The sequence below is a fragment of the Pleurodeles waltl genome, chromosome 6, assembly GCF_031143425.1.
Source record: "Pleurodeles waltl isolate 20211129_DDA chromosome 6, aPleWal1.hap1.20221129, whole genome shotgun sequence".
Classification (NCBI taxonomy): Eukaryota; Metazoa; Chordata; class Amphibia; order Caudata; family Salamandridae; genus Pleurodeles; species Pleurodeles waltl.
The window spans coordinates 324,285,937-324,304,807 of record NC_090445.1 but is presented as its reverse complement, the minus strand read 5'-3'; the positions used below and the strand labels follow the sequence as shown (position 1 = coordinate 324,304,807).

General features: G+C 44.4%; 2 protein-coding genes across 2 annotated transcripts in view; one reads left to right on the top strand and one right to left on the bottom strand.

The window, feature by feature from the left end:
* NEDD8 (NEDD8 ubiquitin like modifier) overlaps nt 1–4,712 on the bottom strand; it is a 90,074-nt gene extending 85,362 nt beyond the window's left edge. Inside the window, exon 1 of the mRNA XM_069238166.1 lies at nt 4,507–4,712. Coding sequence (XP_069094267.1) covers nt 4,507–4,524 — 18 coding nt within the window. The 5' untranslated portion in view covers nt 4,525–4,712. The remainder of the gene's footprint in view (nt 1–4,506) is intronic.
* Nucleotides 4,713–4,897: 185 nt separating this feature from the next.
* Nucleotides 4,898–18,871, top strand: part of GMPR2 (guanosine monophosphate reductase 2) — a 163,569-nt gene continuing 149,595 nt past the window's right edge. The window contains exons 1-3 of the mRNA XM_069238159.1: nt 4,898–5,157; nt 5,491–5,589; nt 9,912–10,075. Coding sequence (XP_069094260.1) covers nt 9,989–10,075 — 87 coding nt within the window. The 5' untranslated portion in view covers nt 4,898–5,157; nt 5,491–5,589; nt 9,912–9,988. The remainder of the gene's footprint in view (nt 5,158–5,490; nt 5,590–9,911; nt 10,076–18,871) is intronic.

Sequence of the window (18,871 nt, the reverse complement as noted above, 5' to 3'; positions counted from 1 at the left end):
ATTTTTATGGGATGGTTCTCGGTTTGTTGAATCCTTCCAGGTACCCAGCATCACGCTTCTTGTTACTTTTAATAGGCTGAAAGGTGTCACTGCACCAAGATTTGCCCTGACTCCGTCTCACAGGTAAATTCTCCCATATTAAAGGTGCTGGGCTGCGTGCCTTCGAGTAATGAAAGCAAGCTGGGATTCTGACTACTATCAATAGTAGTTGCTTGTTGATAGGTTCCAGAGCTTCTAAAACAGCTTATGAAGGTGTTCCTCACATCATCAAGGAGACTCAGCCCCAAAGATTGCCACTCCTTTTCACTTTGTCTCGAGTACTCAGCCATGAAAGGCCAACTTGCTTGTATAAATCAGACGCAAATAGTATTTTGCAATGGTAAATGTGAAGGAGGTAGCACCTTAAGTGCAACATTCTAGTATTTTGGGCCACTCTGCTCGACAGTGCCATTAGTCATTTGAGCCTACAGCCCAACGGGGTCCCCCCTGACACCCACCTCCCCCCCCCCCCAACTACCTCCAGAAGTGTTCATTGAGCAGATATGGGCTTTTATAGATAGGCAGCCATAGCCCCACTGGCTGTTAGGGAGGCATGTCACCCTGCGCCTAGAGGCCACACTGACCTTACCTCCTGCCCGCTCAGCTTGGGCATGTGCACTATCAGGCAGAAAGGCCTGATCGCATTGTCACAACGTCTCTAGCTGCAGCGCTCTTTGTGTGTGGAAAAGCCACCGGGCTCAGGGATCCCTCCTATGTAAGGATATAGATTTGTGGAAGGTCACAGAGCGGTCCTCAACAAACAATAAAAAAGTATAGTTAACTATACCACAAGGCTAGATGAAACAAGCATTTGCAATGCAACGGGTCTCGCGTTTGCTCATGTTAGAGCTGATAGCGTTGTAAACTCCTAACCCGACTTTTCACCTAACGGGCAAAAGTGCATTTATATACGTAACCCGAAAAAGTGCAATTAACTATGTAAAGTGCTCGACTTCTGCCAAGCGAGATCGCGCTCGTAAATTAGAAAAAAAGAAGTCCACGAGCCTGATGGAAAACGGCGAGCCTTGCATGTTTTCTGTACTTGGTTGCTGAGCTCGAGGAGGGCTAGCCACCGGAAAAGGCATGACGTATGCGTGCCTTCGAGTAATGAAAGCAAGCAGATTTTATTAGGCAAGCCCACGAACCAATAAAAAACACTGACGTGACGTTGACAGGGCTCCGAGCCCTTTTCTGAACACTAAAGAGTCTCGCTGCGATACGCATGTGCGAGCTCATGCAACGCAGGCTCGACCCTAAAAAAGGATTGACAACCTGAAATGAGCACCAAAGAAACAGAGGACTTTATGATGGAAGGGCTATGGTGATTTGTGGAACACGTGGCTACTTTATTACTTGACTATTCCTCTGTGTGTTCTTTGGAAAATTTAGTCGTCTTGCTATTAAAGGAATGTTCTAGATCACGATTACTGATAAATAAAAGTAAGGGAAAACATCATAACCCTCGCCTCCAGTCCTGACAAAGAATTTAAGGATATAAAGTAGGGCAGCAGAACAACTGCTAGTGAAGATGGAGGATGCAGTAACTGACACGAATCACAAAGGGCAAAAGTGAGAGGCTGTGGGTCGGCCTCAATGCCAATACTATTAAAAGTTGAAACAAAGCAGAAATGTGCAGACTAGCTGGACGAGCTCCCAGTTACAAATGTATGGTAAATTCGAAGTCAAATGAACACAAACATTACAAGAAATTTTATCATGAGCCGACACATACAGAATACAATACAAAACAATACAACAACCATTCTCATCTCCAAGATCTTAAAATAAATTAAAAATGTTGTACAAGAAAGCAAGAAATGTTAAATTACCTAGTTGAAATCAACCCATATGCTTTCACTGACCACATGCGGGGTGCGTGGTCGTGTCACTACGCCACTGCACATCACAAATCTTGTACAGTGACATTAGCCCCACAGCCCTGCAAAGTGCCATGCATCTGGGGTTACAGTAACACTTATTACAGAATTTTGCGCATCGTCTTAGACTTTTTACACATTCAGGAGATCAAGGCTGACAGTACATTTTTCTTAGGAAATAAATCTTTCTCTAGGCCTTGGAGTTTACGCCGCCCTTACTCACACCAACAACCAATCGGGAGAGTTGTTGCACTAATTGCCAAAATGGCCAAGCCAGGCCCCAGCCCAGTCGATGTAACTCCGATCCTGAATGGTCAGTATAGAGGCGCCGTTCCTCCTCTATGCGAAGAGAACAGTCTCAGATGCTGCATCATTATACTCAGGCTTTAGCAACCCCACTTGCGTCTCCTCTGGTGACACTGAAGATTGCTGTGATTTGTCACTCTCACTGGCATCACACTGAAGCCACATGAACAGTCAACTGCTCAACTTTGGTTCAGAAGCGCTGCCATCTAGCAGTGCACCTTGATGTCCTCTCTCGCCCATTGTCCCAGCCTGACATCTTTAGGCCTTGACCAGGTCCTCAACCTGCCAGTGATCTCCAGCTTCCAGTCTCCCTAGGCCTCCAACGCTGCCTGTCAATTTGAAACACCTGTAAGATCCTCGCTTTCAGAACCCACATTGTGTTTTTGTTCCTTGTAGTCTGTGTTTATCACTAGTACTGGCACTGTAGCTCTTCGAAGTCCAGTAAGCAGTGCAACAGCTCTCTAGACAAGACGGTATTGATTTCAGCTGCTAGAATTGTGGAGAAGTCTTTATCCCTTTCAATAAACCCTGTTGATTGTCTTCTCCTTGGCAGACCCTCGGCGAGGGAGTAGAGTCAGTATTTCAGAAGAATGTTTAAAGATCATAGAGCTGATGAGTTTCGACAGGAGGCAGGCCAGAAGGCACTCCATCAGTCAATGTGCAGGCAGTGAACCAGCAGGCACGTCCTGTTTTTTTTTTTACAACACTGCCCCCAACAAACATCAACCACACCCCACCCGGTTTTTGACACTGAACTCACCTTCACGTTATATATACAGCCCTAGTCACAATGCCCCTAAGTATATTGGGACGGTCCTTTATAGTTTGAAAGTTTTCTAATCAGCCTTATATAAAAATTATGATATTTCCATGGGTTGTTTGAGAATGACGTATTACGGGTTTGGAGCAATTTATGGCGCTCGAGTAGAATATTGAGCACTGCGTGACGGACACTGGGCACTGGAGGGTAACGAAGATAGATTGTCGGTGGAGGCGGAGGAGAAAAGTACCCAAGAGGAAGCAGGGAAACGGATAACGGAGAAGAAAGTTCCAAGAGTATGGAAAGTTCCTTAAGAGGGGCAGTGAAGGAGAGTGTCTGAAGGGACAGAAGGTATCAAAGAGTGGTTGAGAATGCCTAAAGGCTGTGCATAAAGGGAATCTGGCGGCGGTGGAGGGAGAGAGGAACACTACGCCAGCAGAGAAAAAAATAGTTGGAAAGAATGGAGCTATAAGGGGTGACAAATAGTGTGGAAAGACTGAGGCAAGAGAGTACCTGGGGGAGGTGAATGCAGGACATCTGGGGAGATGTTTCTGTATTTAACCATTACCTGAAGAACGATGCATGGAGTACATGGTTGATATGTGGGGATGAAGAAATGAGTATCTGACAAGAATGGAGAAGACACCACGAGGAATGGGGGGGGGGGGGGGAGCATAGCGGGTGCGGGGCAGGGGTGACTGGCAAATGAAAAAGAAAGAGTGCTTGAAAATAGATGGATGCAGAAACCCCTGGGAATGATGAAGGAAGATTATGTGGAGAAAGGGCAGACACAGATTACTTAATTAGGGATGGAGCAAAGAGTACCCGAGTGACTATTAACAGAAATGATAGAGAGTAAGGGGAGTGAAGTAGCGAATACAAGGGATGGGCAACAGTTACTGTACCTGGGAGATGGGTCAGGCAGGAACTACATGAGCAAATATGGCGAAGCGAGCATGAGGAATAGGCAAGAGATAGAGTACCAGAAACGTATGGGTGACAGAGAGCGCCCGAGTGATGGCGAAATAGCTTAAGCGAAGAGGCCCTATGGGATTCCAGAGATACTGAAAAATATGATTCTAACTTCAACATTAGCCCCGAGTGTGCGCTCAATAGTTTTTTAAAAAGTGCCAATTTCTGTCATTAACGACAAAGCACAGCTCCAGTTGCTTTGAAGCGTCACAGATAAAACGTGGAAATGTCACACATAAGCGTGGTGCAAACATGGTAATGTTACACACAAGCATACACAAACTTGAAAGCCCAGATACAGAAATGTGTTAATAATGCCAAGTTTACATCACTTCCTCTAAATGACAACAAGGACCCTGCAGAGAAACGTCACTATGAATGCATGGTAACATCTCGGGACCTCGGTGCCACAACAGCCAACAGTACATCACGAATCATGCACCGCATCCTATTTTGAATAATAGAAGTGTCGTATTCTACAACACCAGTTCTACAACAGTCATTCATTTTCTTCCTCTTCCCAAATCTCAGAAGCAGGCCAGTAGTCCTCACCTTTACTTTGACTAGCATCTTCCAACGTTAGGGTATTTGTTCGCAGCGTCTCACGTATAGGTTAGAGAGTACCCGCACACAGACTACTGCTTCACTTCCGCTACACGCAGTCTGGCACAAACCAAAACGCGTCACAGCATTCTACGGTTGACTAAACAACAGCTGAACTACTATAGTCTACATTTCCTGTCCTTCAGCGTAGTTCCCACCCATCCTTTACAGAAGCTAAATTCTTCGTGGACCACATCTCCCAGAGTCGCTTGGCGAGGGATACGTCGCCTTCACTTTCCCACTGGGTTAGCACATGGGGGTCATAGAGAGGGTTGAACCGCACGTGAGTAGACATGCGCAGACTTCCTTTACGTCCTTTAACCCTTGACTCATTGACAACGTCATGCCTGTCATCTTTGGTTCCTGACTCTTCAACGCTCTTTTACCGACTGTGTGTTGTGAGATTCGCGGCTGCCTCCTGTCATTCGCCGCGGCCCTTGCCATTACAAAAACGCACTCCCCGAGTGCGATCTAGACCTGTTTTTGATGAAAGGCGCGTCTGCAACAGAATTTTGGTTGAAGATTCGCTCTCGTTCCTGTGTTAGCTGTATCTGTGCGTAACACCCTTGCCTTGCAGCACATCAGTGTTCATTTGTCTTTGTGAGTAATATCAGTTTCCCAATTGTCAGATTTCACAAATAATCATATTCTTTTAAATATATGGAAACACATAAGAGGCGCCTACTAGGTTGTGGGATAATCGCTGACAGATAACGTGGTATTTTATATTTTCAATATAAAATATTAGGATTCTTCAATATTTATAGCCTTCAGAGGAACAACGTTTATAATTTTATTAGGACAACGAGGAGATCCACGTGTCTTCTGGACTTATATATTCAGTTTGGCCATTTACAAATGGATTATAAACATATTAGGCGATGACAGAACGTTATTGGCTCACGTGCATTAATTTCCATTTTATTCTTCTAGGGAAACTCTAGTTCGCGTATTCTCTGCAGGGCACCTTTTCACGTGGGTAACAGCTGCACCATCGCAACCTTGGATTTACTCATTCCACCGTTTCCTTGGGTAAGTATTTGATGTACCATTTGTGAGGAGGTGCTGGTGCGGTAATTTTGTAAGCATGCCACTAGGTGTAAATCGTAACTTGTCGTTCGCTGTAATTTGTTAGCCTTCCCATGGAATCATTGTGAAGCGAGAATTTGTCCCTGGCCGAACATCTGCCGATGAAATGGCATTTAACGTCCGACACTCCCCTCGACCTGTGAGCAATCCGATATTATTGACTGCACGTTAATAAACACATTCCTTGAAGGATTGTTAAATTGCGAATCCCACTAATGCAACTGGCGCAGCTGCCATATATAAACATGCCCATTAAATAAAGGGGATTGGTGAGGTAAAAGGCAATGGGGCTGAAAATCCAACGAACTACTTATTTACATAGGCGCTGGCAGTAGGGGTGCGAGGAGCACTGCAGCACCCCAGAAATAAAAGACGAGTGAGCAATAAAGATGCCTTACAATTTCGTATTTATCTTGTTAAATTTGTTATGCGTTCAAAGCCGGCGGGCAATGTCAGATTGTGTCTTCTGACAACCTGCTGCTTATTCGTTTAACATGGAGATCGGTATTTACTTTTCGTTTTCTGACTGCAAAGTGAGGGGAATTTTGTAAAATAATGTATGTGGCAATCTTGCTATGTGTAACACGAAATGCTGTTGGATATCAATTTTTTTCTAACACAAAATTCAAATACGAGTAAATGTATTGTACAAATATTGAAAAGTATGCCAGCAGTTAAGAATACCCAAATGAAGCACTATTTTTGTAATTCTGATGTGTGATGGAAGCAAAGATTCTGAATATAATCAAAACAAATCAAAATACTTTATTTACCTAGTGATGTGCAAATAATAATTATTAGCTGAAACCTTATTTCCACGCGTTGTCATCTGTGTGCTATATAGTTTTATCAGTAAAACTGCACAGCTGTGAAAATTTAGTGGCCATTTCAAAGGGAAATGTGCTGTATGTAAATGACCGTGCACTACCCCATCTTGCGATATGAATATATATGCAACAGTATACTCCAAAATACACCACCAACTGCACACCACATGCTTACCACATTCCTGCTGATTGTCTGTGACTCTTTAGCTACACTTGTTCTTTGTGTGGCACTTGGATTTTTCACAGTCTCTATGACTTCGGTGATGGAACGTTGAGGGCAGCTCTTCCACTCTGAAATTGTTCCGGCGCCACTGTTTCTTCACCTCTCGGTTTCAGGAGCCAGAAACTAAGCCAAAGTTTAAACATATACCTTCCTGCTCAAATGTTTTCTAAGGGTATTTGTGTTGTTTGCAGAACATATAATTACAATTTTGCTTTGCTAATTTATTTGTCACAATTGAGGTACTGAGTCTCCCGTAGCCTAGTTCTGTGAGCAGAAAGGAATCATGTGAAACCTCTGTCTTCTTTTGCAGTTAACTTTGTGCTTTGTTCTAGAACATCTATCTATCTATCTATCTATCTATCTATCTATCTATCTATCTATCTATCTATCACATACACACGTACATTTATGTTTAGAATGATTTAACGTGACATGAGTTTATTTAAAACCATGTACTTGCCATTTTAGCTTATGAAAACCTGTTACAAGGCGTTGTTTGGTGTTAAACAGGAAAGAGAAAGAGACATTCCTGCAGTGGTTAAATACACAATACACAATACATAACTAGGGGCCCCGGGTTCAATTATCAGTTTCCCACGAACAAATTATTTTACTTTACTGGGCCCCACTTTCCATGACTGATCAATTTGAGAGCACCTTGAACTAAGTCAGTTCAGGATGTGCACTATACAAAAACCATACTTTTTTAATATATATTTTTGTTATTTTATGCATCATCGCACCACAAAAAATCAGCATATCATATGATTGCAGCATTAACATTATGTAGAAATTCAGACATTAGCGGGCAGTATGGTTGCAAACAATTGAGAAATGTGCAATCCCCAACACCCCCCCATCCCACTACTACTCTCAGTACATCTCAATCAATTTGCCATTATTATACAATCAGTACCTTTTGCAAGTTCTGTTATGTATGCATAGACCCAGGGAGCAATTCGCTGTTGTCAGCCTCCCCACCTGCGAGGTTCCTTTATATTTATCACCGTCTCCCGGTCATCCGTACTTCTCTCAATCACAGCAGGGGTCAAGCATTTCCAATTAATTTATATATCCCCTACAACAGCTGATGGATTATTCGGTGATCTAAGGTCTTGCAGCATCTGTGTCCAAGCCGCTATGTCGTCCGTTAGCCTTGCATCTATTCGTACATGTTTCATCCTAACATCCTCCGCCACTGCCCAATTGGAGAAATCCCTAAACCAGTCCCCATAATCTGTATGTGTGTATGTGTGTGTGTGGGGGGGGGGGAGGGTCGAGGCTAAGCCGCTTGATTGCAATACAGCGTTTTTCCAACAAGAGTCCCAATAGTATAAATTTGCGGCTTCGTTTTTTTCCCTTTGGCGTAGGAAGCAATCCCGACAGTATCACCTTAGGGGTACGTTTAATTTTCCACGTGGTGGCTCTCTCCAAGGCCATCACTGTGCTCTTCCAGTATTACTCCAGTGCACTTCAGTGCCACACTATATGAAAGAAATCAGCCAACGCCGCAGTACAACGCGGACACTGAGGGGAACACAAAGGGTATATACGATGAAGGATGTTTGGGGCTAGATACGTCTGATGATTATAGTTATATTGTATACATTTAAATCTCGCATTTGAACTACCAGTCATAGTACCTTCATACATACGTTTCCACTCTGAGGCTGAAACATCCTCATCAAGTACCAGCCCCCCCACCTACACTGTGCAATCGGCGTAATGCTTGGGATGTCGTCTCTCAAGGCTCTATAAATATGGGAGATCAGTCTCTGTCCACCTCCCAGGGAAAATAGTGCAGTCAAAGTGGCCGAAGCCGGAGGTTCGTCAGGGAAACAGGGCCACAAACTGCAAGCCGTCGCTGCCGTTTTAGCATATTGTAAGAACTGGCCCTTCCCCAACTGGAAAGAGTCAATTGTGTCTTGCTGGGTGATAAATTGCCCTCCAAGATAAAGATATCCCAGGACATCACTCCCCTTTCCCCCCATCCTTCCATTTCTTCCTAGACACATCCAATGCAATTCTCTCAAATGCCTGCATATTACAAAAATCACACTTGCATACATTATACCAGACAATAGTTTTGCTCCACGGATGATAACAGTGCTGGGGATGTGTACGGTGCATGTAAGAAACTGACATGCCTTGCTTCACTCATGGAAACGTCGTCAGGTAATTTTGGGTGGGTCTTTCTAGAATGTTTTCAGGTTCCCCTAATTTGATGCAGTGGTACGATCTAATGTATTAAAGTAAATCACACATATTACAGAAATAACTTTTTCTACATCTTTAAACAGTCTTTATCATATTTTTTACTTGCCGTTTTTGGAATGACTTACATGCGAGATCTTATGATGGCTCAGCCTATAATTTGGCCCTAGGTCTAAGCCACCCCCCAGGATTGCCTCTGTCTCAGCTCGCTACGAATTTGCGTGCATACCTCTAGAGTTAGTGCACCACACCCAACTAGTATACTTTTATTAAAACCTTAGGAGGATACACTGCCTTACCAGGATCATCACAAAGGTGTGCCTCTTGTGAGTTGTCAGAGTGCTGCTTGTTTAAAGCTTTAGTCCATTGCCTCTTGTAAGTCTCCAATTGTACTGCTTGCTTCATGTTGTCAGCAGTGTTCGTTGAAAGTAGACTGGCTGCATGGGGCTTTGTGCTATCAGCACATCACTCGTTGTAGATAATTTCAAATCCACGGGCCATCCACACGTTGCTTATTTTGGGTCTTCAGAACCATCATTTCTGCAAGTCATCAGTTGTACTGTTTGTTCTTGGTTCTGGTCACAGTGCACCATCTGTAGTAAATATTCATGGCACCACATACAGTCACCAGTGTGCTGAAAGTAGTCAGTGCAGGACAATGGATGTTGAGAGTAGGGCGAGGCCAAGATGGTATGAGTGGACCGGGCAGAGGTATGGCATGGCCCAGTGCCACTGGTCTTCTGGTAGAAGGGAGTGTCATCATGCCCATTCTAGTGCCATAGTGCATTACATTTGGGAGAATGCAATGCCTAAACTGTAAGCCTATTTTGTTTTTGTTTTTCATTCTTTTTTTTAATTTTTATTGTTTTCATGTGGAATACTGTACTGAAAAGATTTTCATGAAAGAAGTCTGTGCGCGGTATGCAGGTGGTGGCATTCACACAGCATGTATGTTATCTACAGGCTTATTGTTCCAACCGTTCTCTGCTGTTATCTTGCAGGACCCATCATTCAAGGTCTTCCTGGAGTTGCTAGTCTTCAATAAGTATTGTGCAGTGCTGAAGAGCATAAAAACAACATGCCACGCATTGATAACGACATAAAGTTGGACTTCAAGGATGTGCTACTGCGACCTAAACGCAGCACTCTCAAGTCGCGCAGTGAGGTAGGTATTCTAGATATTCAAAACATTTATCCACAAATATATTGCCCCTATTGTGTACATACATTGGAGGGGCACTTCCCTCAACATTTGTAGCTTGTGCCCAAAACATAGCTGTATTTTAAGAATGTTGTGTGTACAACCTTTTTTTATGATGCATCAGTAGGGCAGTTAGTATACACAGTCGGCCACTGGTTATACAAAAACATTTGAAAGTTACTAGGCATATTTCTTTAGTAATAAGACTTCAGCCTTTTTTTAATACAAGATTTGCACAATCAATTTATTGTGAGTGACATACACAGCCTGAGCCAGACAAAAGTGAGCCATCACTCTTCAACCACCTACTCCCCACAAGTCGAAGCCTGAAAAGAGGCCCTTGGCCTTTCAGTGAGTTTGCAGTAGTGTTTGTTTCTGAGTTTATGATGCTAGTGGCAGTACTTTCTACTGTGGCTTGCCTATGTCCCTCATGAACTGTGCTTGTCCCGGAAAATTGCCTTGACCGATACTTTAATAATGTGGAGCCAGTGTGGGTTAAGGGACATTTTTTTGTTTTTTTAACAAGTGAGCTGGTGATGGGATCTGCATATTAAAGCGATGGTTTTGTGACATCAGTTGCTTTTCTAATGGAATCTGATGTAATGGGAGTGAACTTGTTCCTGTAGCTTTGTTGTTTTGGGTTTTGAAAGTTATTCTTAAATTTTAAATCTGCCAGCGGAAAACATTCATTTTTTTCCTGATATTGTATATTAATTTGACAAATGGACTGCAAATTCATTATACCTTGAGTTTAGAAGTATTTTTGTGGAGGGTTAGTTTATTGTGATTCATCTTGAACTATCTGTGGTTTTTGGTATCGTATCCCATTCTATTCTACTTATGAGATTATTCAACTCTGATTCTAGCCATGCAGTCTTAAACTGACTGGGTTCATTCCTATCCTCTACATCTTAGGCGGATTCCCTCCCTCCTTATAGCTCTACTGAAATGACAACATCCTACGGAGTCCCTAAGGGATCCTACTTGAGGACCACCCTTTTCAATATTTACTTCCACCCTTTAGCCAGTTGGTGGATCACTTTGTGATGAAATCATCTCCTATGTGGATAACACTCAAATTATCGTCTCCGTCCCTGAAAATATATCATTCACTCAAGTTAGTTTTTGATCTTGCATGACCTCCTTGCTGCCTTTACGAGGGTTGACTGTTTGAAAATGAATGCTGACAGGACCGATGTCCTTGAGTTTGGTAATTATGCCCCTTGCTGGGACTCAGTTTTGTGGCTCGACAATGTGAGTACTGTTCCTTCTCCTGTTCCTTTAACTAAAAAGCTTTGTGCTTTATTTGATGTCATCCTTTCAGTGATCAAACAGGTTAATCAGAACACTACTATTTGTTTTTTTCTATTTTAAGAATGCTACGTAAAACTTTAATATGGCTACCTTAGTCAGTGTAGAAGTCTGTCTTTCTCAGACTGATCGCCTCTCGCCTCCATTAATGCTCTTTACTTTGATATGCAATAATTTTTAATTCAAATGCTATAGCTGTTCCAAAATTTGGTGGCTAATCTTATCCTTTAATTCCTGCTGGGATACCATGTCTTGCAGCACCTAAAGAACCTTCATTGGCCCCTCCCGCACTCCCTCCCCCCCCAAAAAAACGTGTTTATTTAAAATACTTTCCTTCTCACACACAAAGCCTTCCACCACATTGACCCTGCCTATCTTGATAAAAGGCTCAAACATTACCATCAGAGGTGGACTCTTTGCTCAGCAAATTCTCATCTGTGCCTCACATACATTATGGTAAATTTGGAGATCTTGCCTTCTTCTACCTATCCCCTAAGAATTAGAGCCTTTTATCCTATATCCATTCGTCTTGTGTCAAACTTTTGTAATTTAAAAAAATACCTCATAACATGGCTGTTCCAGCAGTGAGTTCAACAAGAATCTACTTTCCCTCTCGCAGATGTACCTTCAGCACCAAGGCACGAGATTTAAGTTTTGCACTTTTTAAATACATAAATAAGTAAGCAATTGTTTTCAGAACATTTTAACAATTCTTTGGATTGGTTTCTCAATCAGCCATGTTTCGGCCTTAGGAAGGTACATTTAGCTTAGTGTATACTGTATGTGAGATGTTTCTTACAGCTCAAAACGTGGAGATTTTTATCATTGAAGGTTTCTACCATATATTGTTGGTAGCTCACAGGCATTTCCTTCATATATTTAGGTAGTTGTTTTACCAGCCTGCCCGTATAGCTCATCTTGATGTAGGATGATAGTAGCCAGGGCTATCAAACACATTGATAGAAAAGACTATCAGTGATAGGCACAGCTTCCTGCTCTCTTCTTGAAAGCTTGTTCCTAATGAAAAGTCTGACTGTACAACCTTGCTTGCACACCAGATTGATTTCTCACATTTGAGACAAACTGGCTTCCTGTGCTCTCAAAATTAAACACACAAAGACAAAGCCAATAGATCTAGCTTTAATCAAGTAAAACATGCAAACAGTGTATGTTCATGCGTGTGTTTTCATGTGATAACTCATGATAGGCTGGCCTTTTGGCTTTGTTAATAGCAGTGATAACATTGGTAGTGGTGGCAATACTGGTAGTGGTTGTACTGATGGCAGTAGTAAATGTGGTGGTAGTGGTAATGGTAGTAATTGTGTTAGTAATCACAATGGTAGTAATGGCTGGAGTATCAGTTATTGTAATGGAGGTAGTGGTTGTGGTTATGGTGGTGTCAATGTTGGTTTTCTTAACAGTGGTGGGAGTAGTAATCGTGATGGTAATGATCTAAAAAGAAACAGGCCAAAAAAGCACTTAGGTGGCTATCTACATGTCAGACTCTCGTGCAAATACTGACAAGAACATTTAAAAGATCCATTGCAATAAAAAAACAAAAAGGATTGCTTTCTTCATGCAGTGCATATATGAGATAAAGAATCGAAGGTGTGATGATTAAGTGTATTTTTCAATTATATATATTAGTCCCTCATTCATTGCTGTTACAGCACTTCATTAATGGATCCGGATTCTAATAGAGTGCGGCTAATCCCCCGTTTGGTTCTCAAGGCACTGAGTGTGAGGGAGTGACTACAGCTCAGTTGAAGCGCTGGGTGGCTGGCTCAGTCGAAGAGACAGGTCTTGAGGTCCTTCCTGAACTGAGGCAGAGAGGGAGATCACCGGAGATGAAGAGGAAGAGAGTTCTAGGTCTTAGCAGCACGGTAGGATAAGGATCGTCCTCTGGCTATGGCCTTGCAGATCTGTGGGATGGAGGCCAGGGCGAGGTGAGCGGAACGGAGTTGTCTGGTAGTCATGTGGAAGGCAAGGCGGTGGTTGAGATAAGCAGGTCCGATATTGTGGAGGGCCTTGTAGGCGTGCATGAGGAGCTCAGATCAATTCTTTTGTTGATTGGGAGATAGTCGAGGTCTCTCAGGTGCCTGGAAATGTGGCTGCGGCGAGGGATGTCCAGGATAAGTCTTGTGGCAGCGTTCTAGATTCTTTGCAGCTTCTTTTTGGAGCTTCTGGGAGGTGCTGGTGTAGTGTGTTGCCGTAGTCGAGCTTGCTCCTGATGAGCGCCTGGGTGACTGTTCTTCTGGATTCGACGAGGGTTCACTTGAAGATCTTTCAGAGTAGGCAGAGCGTGTGGAAGCAAGAGGACGGGATGTCGGTGACTTTGTGGTTCATATAAAGAGAGGAGTCGAGGATGATGCTGAGGTTATGTGTGTGGTTGATCGGTGTGGGGCAGCAGGTCACCAGGAGCTGGTCCAGGTGAAGTGGATGGTGCCCAAAATGAGGACTTCTGTCTTGTCAAGTTGAGTTTGAGGCAGCTGTCTTTCAACCATGCGGTGACTGCCTTCATCCCATTGTGTAAGTTGTTCTTTGCAGCTGTAGGATCATCTGTGAGGGAGAGGATCAGCTGAGTGTCATATTAGGAGACAATGTTGAGTCTGTGGTTTCTGACAATGTCTGCCAGCAGGGCCATGTAGATGTTGACGAGGGTGGAGCCCTGGGGGACGCCGCAGCTGCTCTCTGTAGGTTCAGATGTGAATAGTGGGAGCCTGACTCTCTGGGTTTGGCCGGTGAATAAGGAGAGAGTCCATTCCAGGGCTTTGCCGTGGATGCTGGCGTCATGGAGTCTTGTGCAGAGGATGTGGTGTGGTGGGAGATGGTGTCAAAGGCGGCCGGGAGGTCCAGGAGGATGAGGGCTGCGGTTTCAACTTGGTTGAGGAAATTGTGGATGTTGTCTCTTGCAGCGAGGAGAGCAGTCTCAGTGCTGTGGTTGCTTCTGAAGCCGGATTGGGAGTGGTCCAGGATGTGGTTGGTCTTGATGAATTCAGTGAGTTGGGTGTTGATGGCTTTCTCACTGACTTTGGCTGGGAATGGGAGCAGAGAGATGGGTCTGTAGTTCTTGAGGTCCTTTGGATTTGCGGAGGGTTTCTTCAGCAGGGGGTTGATGTCTGTGTTTTTCCAGTCTTCAGGGAAAGTGGCAATCTCAATGGAGCAGTTGATGGTGCCGCAGAGCTTGAAATGGTGTCGCTGGCTCGGTTGAAGATGTGGGTGGGGCAGGGGTCAGAGGGAACTCCGGAGTGGACGGTCTTTATGATCCCTAGGGTGTGGTATGTGGTGAGGGTGGTCCAGTTGGTCAGGGTCGGCTGGGATCTGGAACCTTTGGGTGCGGTGGTTGCAGGTGGGGCTGGTGGGTCCTGTATTGGGAAGCTGTCGTAGATGTCAGAGATCTTGCGGTGGAAGAAGTTGGCGAGGTTGTCACAGAGGGCCTGGGATGGGGCATGTCTGTGGTGTCAGTGCTGGGTTTGGGGAATTCTTTGATCACGGTGAAGAGTTTTTTGCTGTTGTGTGCGTTGGCGTTGATTCATTCTTGTATCTCGGTTTTCTTTGTGGTTCTCATGAGGTGATGGTGTGATGTGACAGCGGTTTTGAATGCTGTGTGGTACAATGGGGTCTTGCTGCACCTCCATCTTCTCTCGAGTCGTCTACAGGTGCATCTGGACTCATGGAGGGCGGGGAAGAACCATCTGACTTTCCCATTGGTCTGTTTGCCGGAGGCGGGATACCTTGTTCTAGCTTCTTCGCGGGTGGCGGAGGGCGTGGAGGTGAAGTGTGAGTTTGGTGAATGAGAAGTGGACGCAGTAGTGGTCGGTCCACAGTAGTTAGGGAGTGTGGCTGACGGAGATGTTGCTGCTGGTGGAGAAGATTGGGTTGAGCGTGTGTCCTGCTCAGTGCGTTGGAGAGTGACCAGTTGTTTGAGTCTGATGCTGGCGAGATTCACCACTAGGGATGTGGTGTTGGGGTTGCTGAGGTTGTCCAGGTGGAAATTGAGATTGCTGAAGAGGATGTAGTCTATAGAGGCGTGGGTGTGATTTGCGATTAAATCGGCTATGGATTCGCTGATGGGGCAGGAATTTGGGGGATCTGTAAATGAAGGTGCCGTGTAGGGTGATGTTTGGATTGGTCTGGATCTGAAATGAAGGAGCTCCATGTCAGGTGCGTGGTCGTTGGTGCTGGTAGTGAGGACCCCCCAACTCGTGTACGATGGTGATGCAACCTCCCAGTCAGTTGGCACGATCCTTGTGGATTATCTTTTAGCCGTCGGAGATGGTTGTGACGAGGTCCGGTGCAGAGTTGGGGTTTAGCAAGGTCTCCGTGAGGAATGCGACATCAGGGGTGGTGGATTTGAGTAGGTCCTAGATCTCCATGGCGTGTTTCTTGAGGGAGCTTGTAGTGAACAGGATGCATCTGAGGTGGCTGTGTCTGGTTCTTGGGGGTGTGTGGTTGGTGAGGCTGGTGTGCGGTGGCAGGAGAAGGTGCATTTGCAGCAGGCAAAAGGTCCTTGGGTGTCTCTGGGTGATGTGTGGTGGCAGGCGGTGTTTTGTCCGGTGTTGAGGGCGTGGAGGTAGCTGGGAAGGTGGGAGGTCCTAGTCAGCTGGTAGGCAGGAAGCAGTGCTGGGAGTGGGCGGGGCAGCAGGGGCAGGCAGCAGTGAGGGTGGGTAGAGCAACTGGAAGTGGGGGAGGCACAGAGAACTGTGCAAATGGCAACAACAAAAAAATATAGGTACAAGAGAAATAGCACAGAAAGAGAAATACAGCAAAAGATAAATACAGGAAGTATAACAGAAATACAGGAAAACAGAGACAGACAATACTCGCCACTGGACCACCAGGGATGAGGCACAGACAGGAGCCTGCGGGTGGAGGAGGGCCTCAAACTCTACAACAGGTGCCCGGGGGGGGACACAACTACCAGCTGGAGCTGCGCAGCATGGGAGCAACGCAAGCTGACAAGGTCAGTGAGGTAGTTCCTTCACCGCGCAGCAGCTGCCATTAAGTAGTGGTGGGGAGGTGAGAGGTGCTAGGAGGCTGGATTGGAAGCAGCTCTGGGAGGGGTGGGGGCCACAGGGGCAGGCAGCGGTGAGAGCAGGAAGCTCAACAGGAAGTGAGGGGGCACAGAGAGTTACGCAAAAGGCAGCTGAAGAGAAATACAGATACAAGAGACATAGCACAGACAGAAAAATATAGGAAAAAAAGATACAGGAAAAATAACAGAAAGACTGGAAAAACTGAGACAGACAGTATTCTACATTGGACCACCAGGGATGAGGCACAGGCAGAAGCCTGCAGGTGAAGCAGGGCCTCAAACTCTACAAGAGGAGGGCAGGGAGGGCACACAGCTACCAGATGGAGCTGTGCGGCGGGGGAACAATAGAATGATAGACAAAACAACCAATAGCATGTGGTGAGAGGTTTTAGTCCTCTTGGTGGAGCCAAAGCCCACTCTATCTTTGTTGTAAAGAATTGGTAACAGTATGTATTGCAGACAAAAGTGCTATCAAGCCAGATCTAAAATGTACAACCACTGGTACAACATACGTTTAAATGACAAATGGTAAGCTCCCTTAGCTACCAATCATAGATGGCTAACAGCTTACACTGACATCATCAAGTTATGATCTATGGGGAGCTTTACAAATTTCAAAAATGTTCTGCACTATATTGAAAAATTAAAATAAAGAGATAAATGTAACACTCACAGTGTATCCCATTTAAACATCCCAGAAAGCATGAAGCATCCACCAACACGTCAGTCAAAATCCCAGAAATATACAACACCCTCCAGTTTATCCTCATTTTAACCTCAAAATGATAAAGCTCTTACTTGTGCACACCATAATACCCTTTAGAATATGTAACACTTAGCATTATATCATAATTACAGTCTCTGGAAATTATAGTGATCAAAAAATTATGCACATCAAAACCTCGTGAACATTTGGCTTCATCCAATTACACAATCCCAGTTAAAACCAGAGGAAAGGTTGCAAAATGTGAAGAGCTGCACAAAGGCCTTTCAAGCAGTGGACTGTGATGATACAATCTTTTGATTAGAGAATGACAGTCGCCACATCCCAGGAAGCAATACAATGAAAAATTATGTTAGTCCCTGTACACATTAATTTTCTATCCCCTTTGCTGCTAAGCCCCCCCCCCCCCCACCAGCGTGCTGAGCCTTTTTTATTGGGCTATTTGGGGTAGTTCGCGCTTAGGTCCCTATAACTTTTTGTCCACATAAGCTATCCATGCCAAATATGTCTCTGTTGTTTCACCATCCTGGGATTCTAAAGGTACCCAAGGTTAGTGGATTCCCCTGGGAGGGACTGAGAAATTATCCAAAATACAGCAGATTTTTGTTTTTTGGGGGTAAAATGGGGAAAAAAGTTCAGCAGAAGAAAGCATCTGTTTTTTCCCTGCAAATTGCATCAACAAAGGGTTTGAAATAAAAAAAAATTGAAATTGAGTTGAAAAAAACATCCATATCTGTCTACGTTTTCATCTGTAACTTTTTCCAGCTATGGCAGATGTTTTAAAGCAATATACCGTTATGTCTGATGGACCCTTCTGGTCGTGTAGATATATAGGGCTTGTAGGTTCACCAAGAACCCGAGGTAACCAGAGGCAATAAATGAGCTGCACCTTGGAATTGGTTTTCATTGTGTACCGGGTACACAGCAATTCCTTTGGTAAAATATAAAGAGTTTAAAATAGGTATCAAGGAAACCTATATATTTCCGAAATGGGCACAACATATGGACTTTAGAAGCAGTGGTTATTTGCACATCTCTGAATTTGGGGTACCCATATTATCATGTAAATAGGAGGGCATTTCTCAAAATGATGTTTTTCTTATACACTGTCTTTTGGAAGGTGCAAATGCAGATAAAGACAATTGGTCTGTTGGACACTTGTTCTGCTATTCTGTGTTCCCCCAAAGGTCCCGATAAAAATGGTACCTCCCTTGTGTGGATAGGCCTAGTGCCTGCGACAGGTAATAGCCCAAAACGCAGCATGGGCACATCACGTTTTCCAATGAAAACGGACTTGTTTTTTGCATGGTGCCTAGCTGTGGATTTTGGACTCTGTCTCAGCCGGCACCTAGGGAAACCTAGCAAACCTTTACATTTTTTAAAACTAGACTCCCGGGGGAACCCAGGATGAGGTGACTTGTGTGGCTCTTTCCACATTTTTCTACCAATGAATCCCTTGAAAACCTCAAAATGTGTAACTAAACAATTTCTCCTCACTGTAACAAAACAAATTCTCCTCACATTTCTGTGATGCAAAGTTCTGGATCTGAGTGGAGCCACAAAAATACTTCCACCCAGCATTCCCTCAAGTCTCCCGATAAAAAAGGTACCTCCCTTGTGTGGATAAGCTTAGTGCCCGCAACACACATACTGGTTGAATTTGGCCCGAGGGTGAGTGATGGTTTAATAT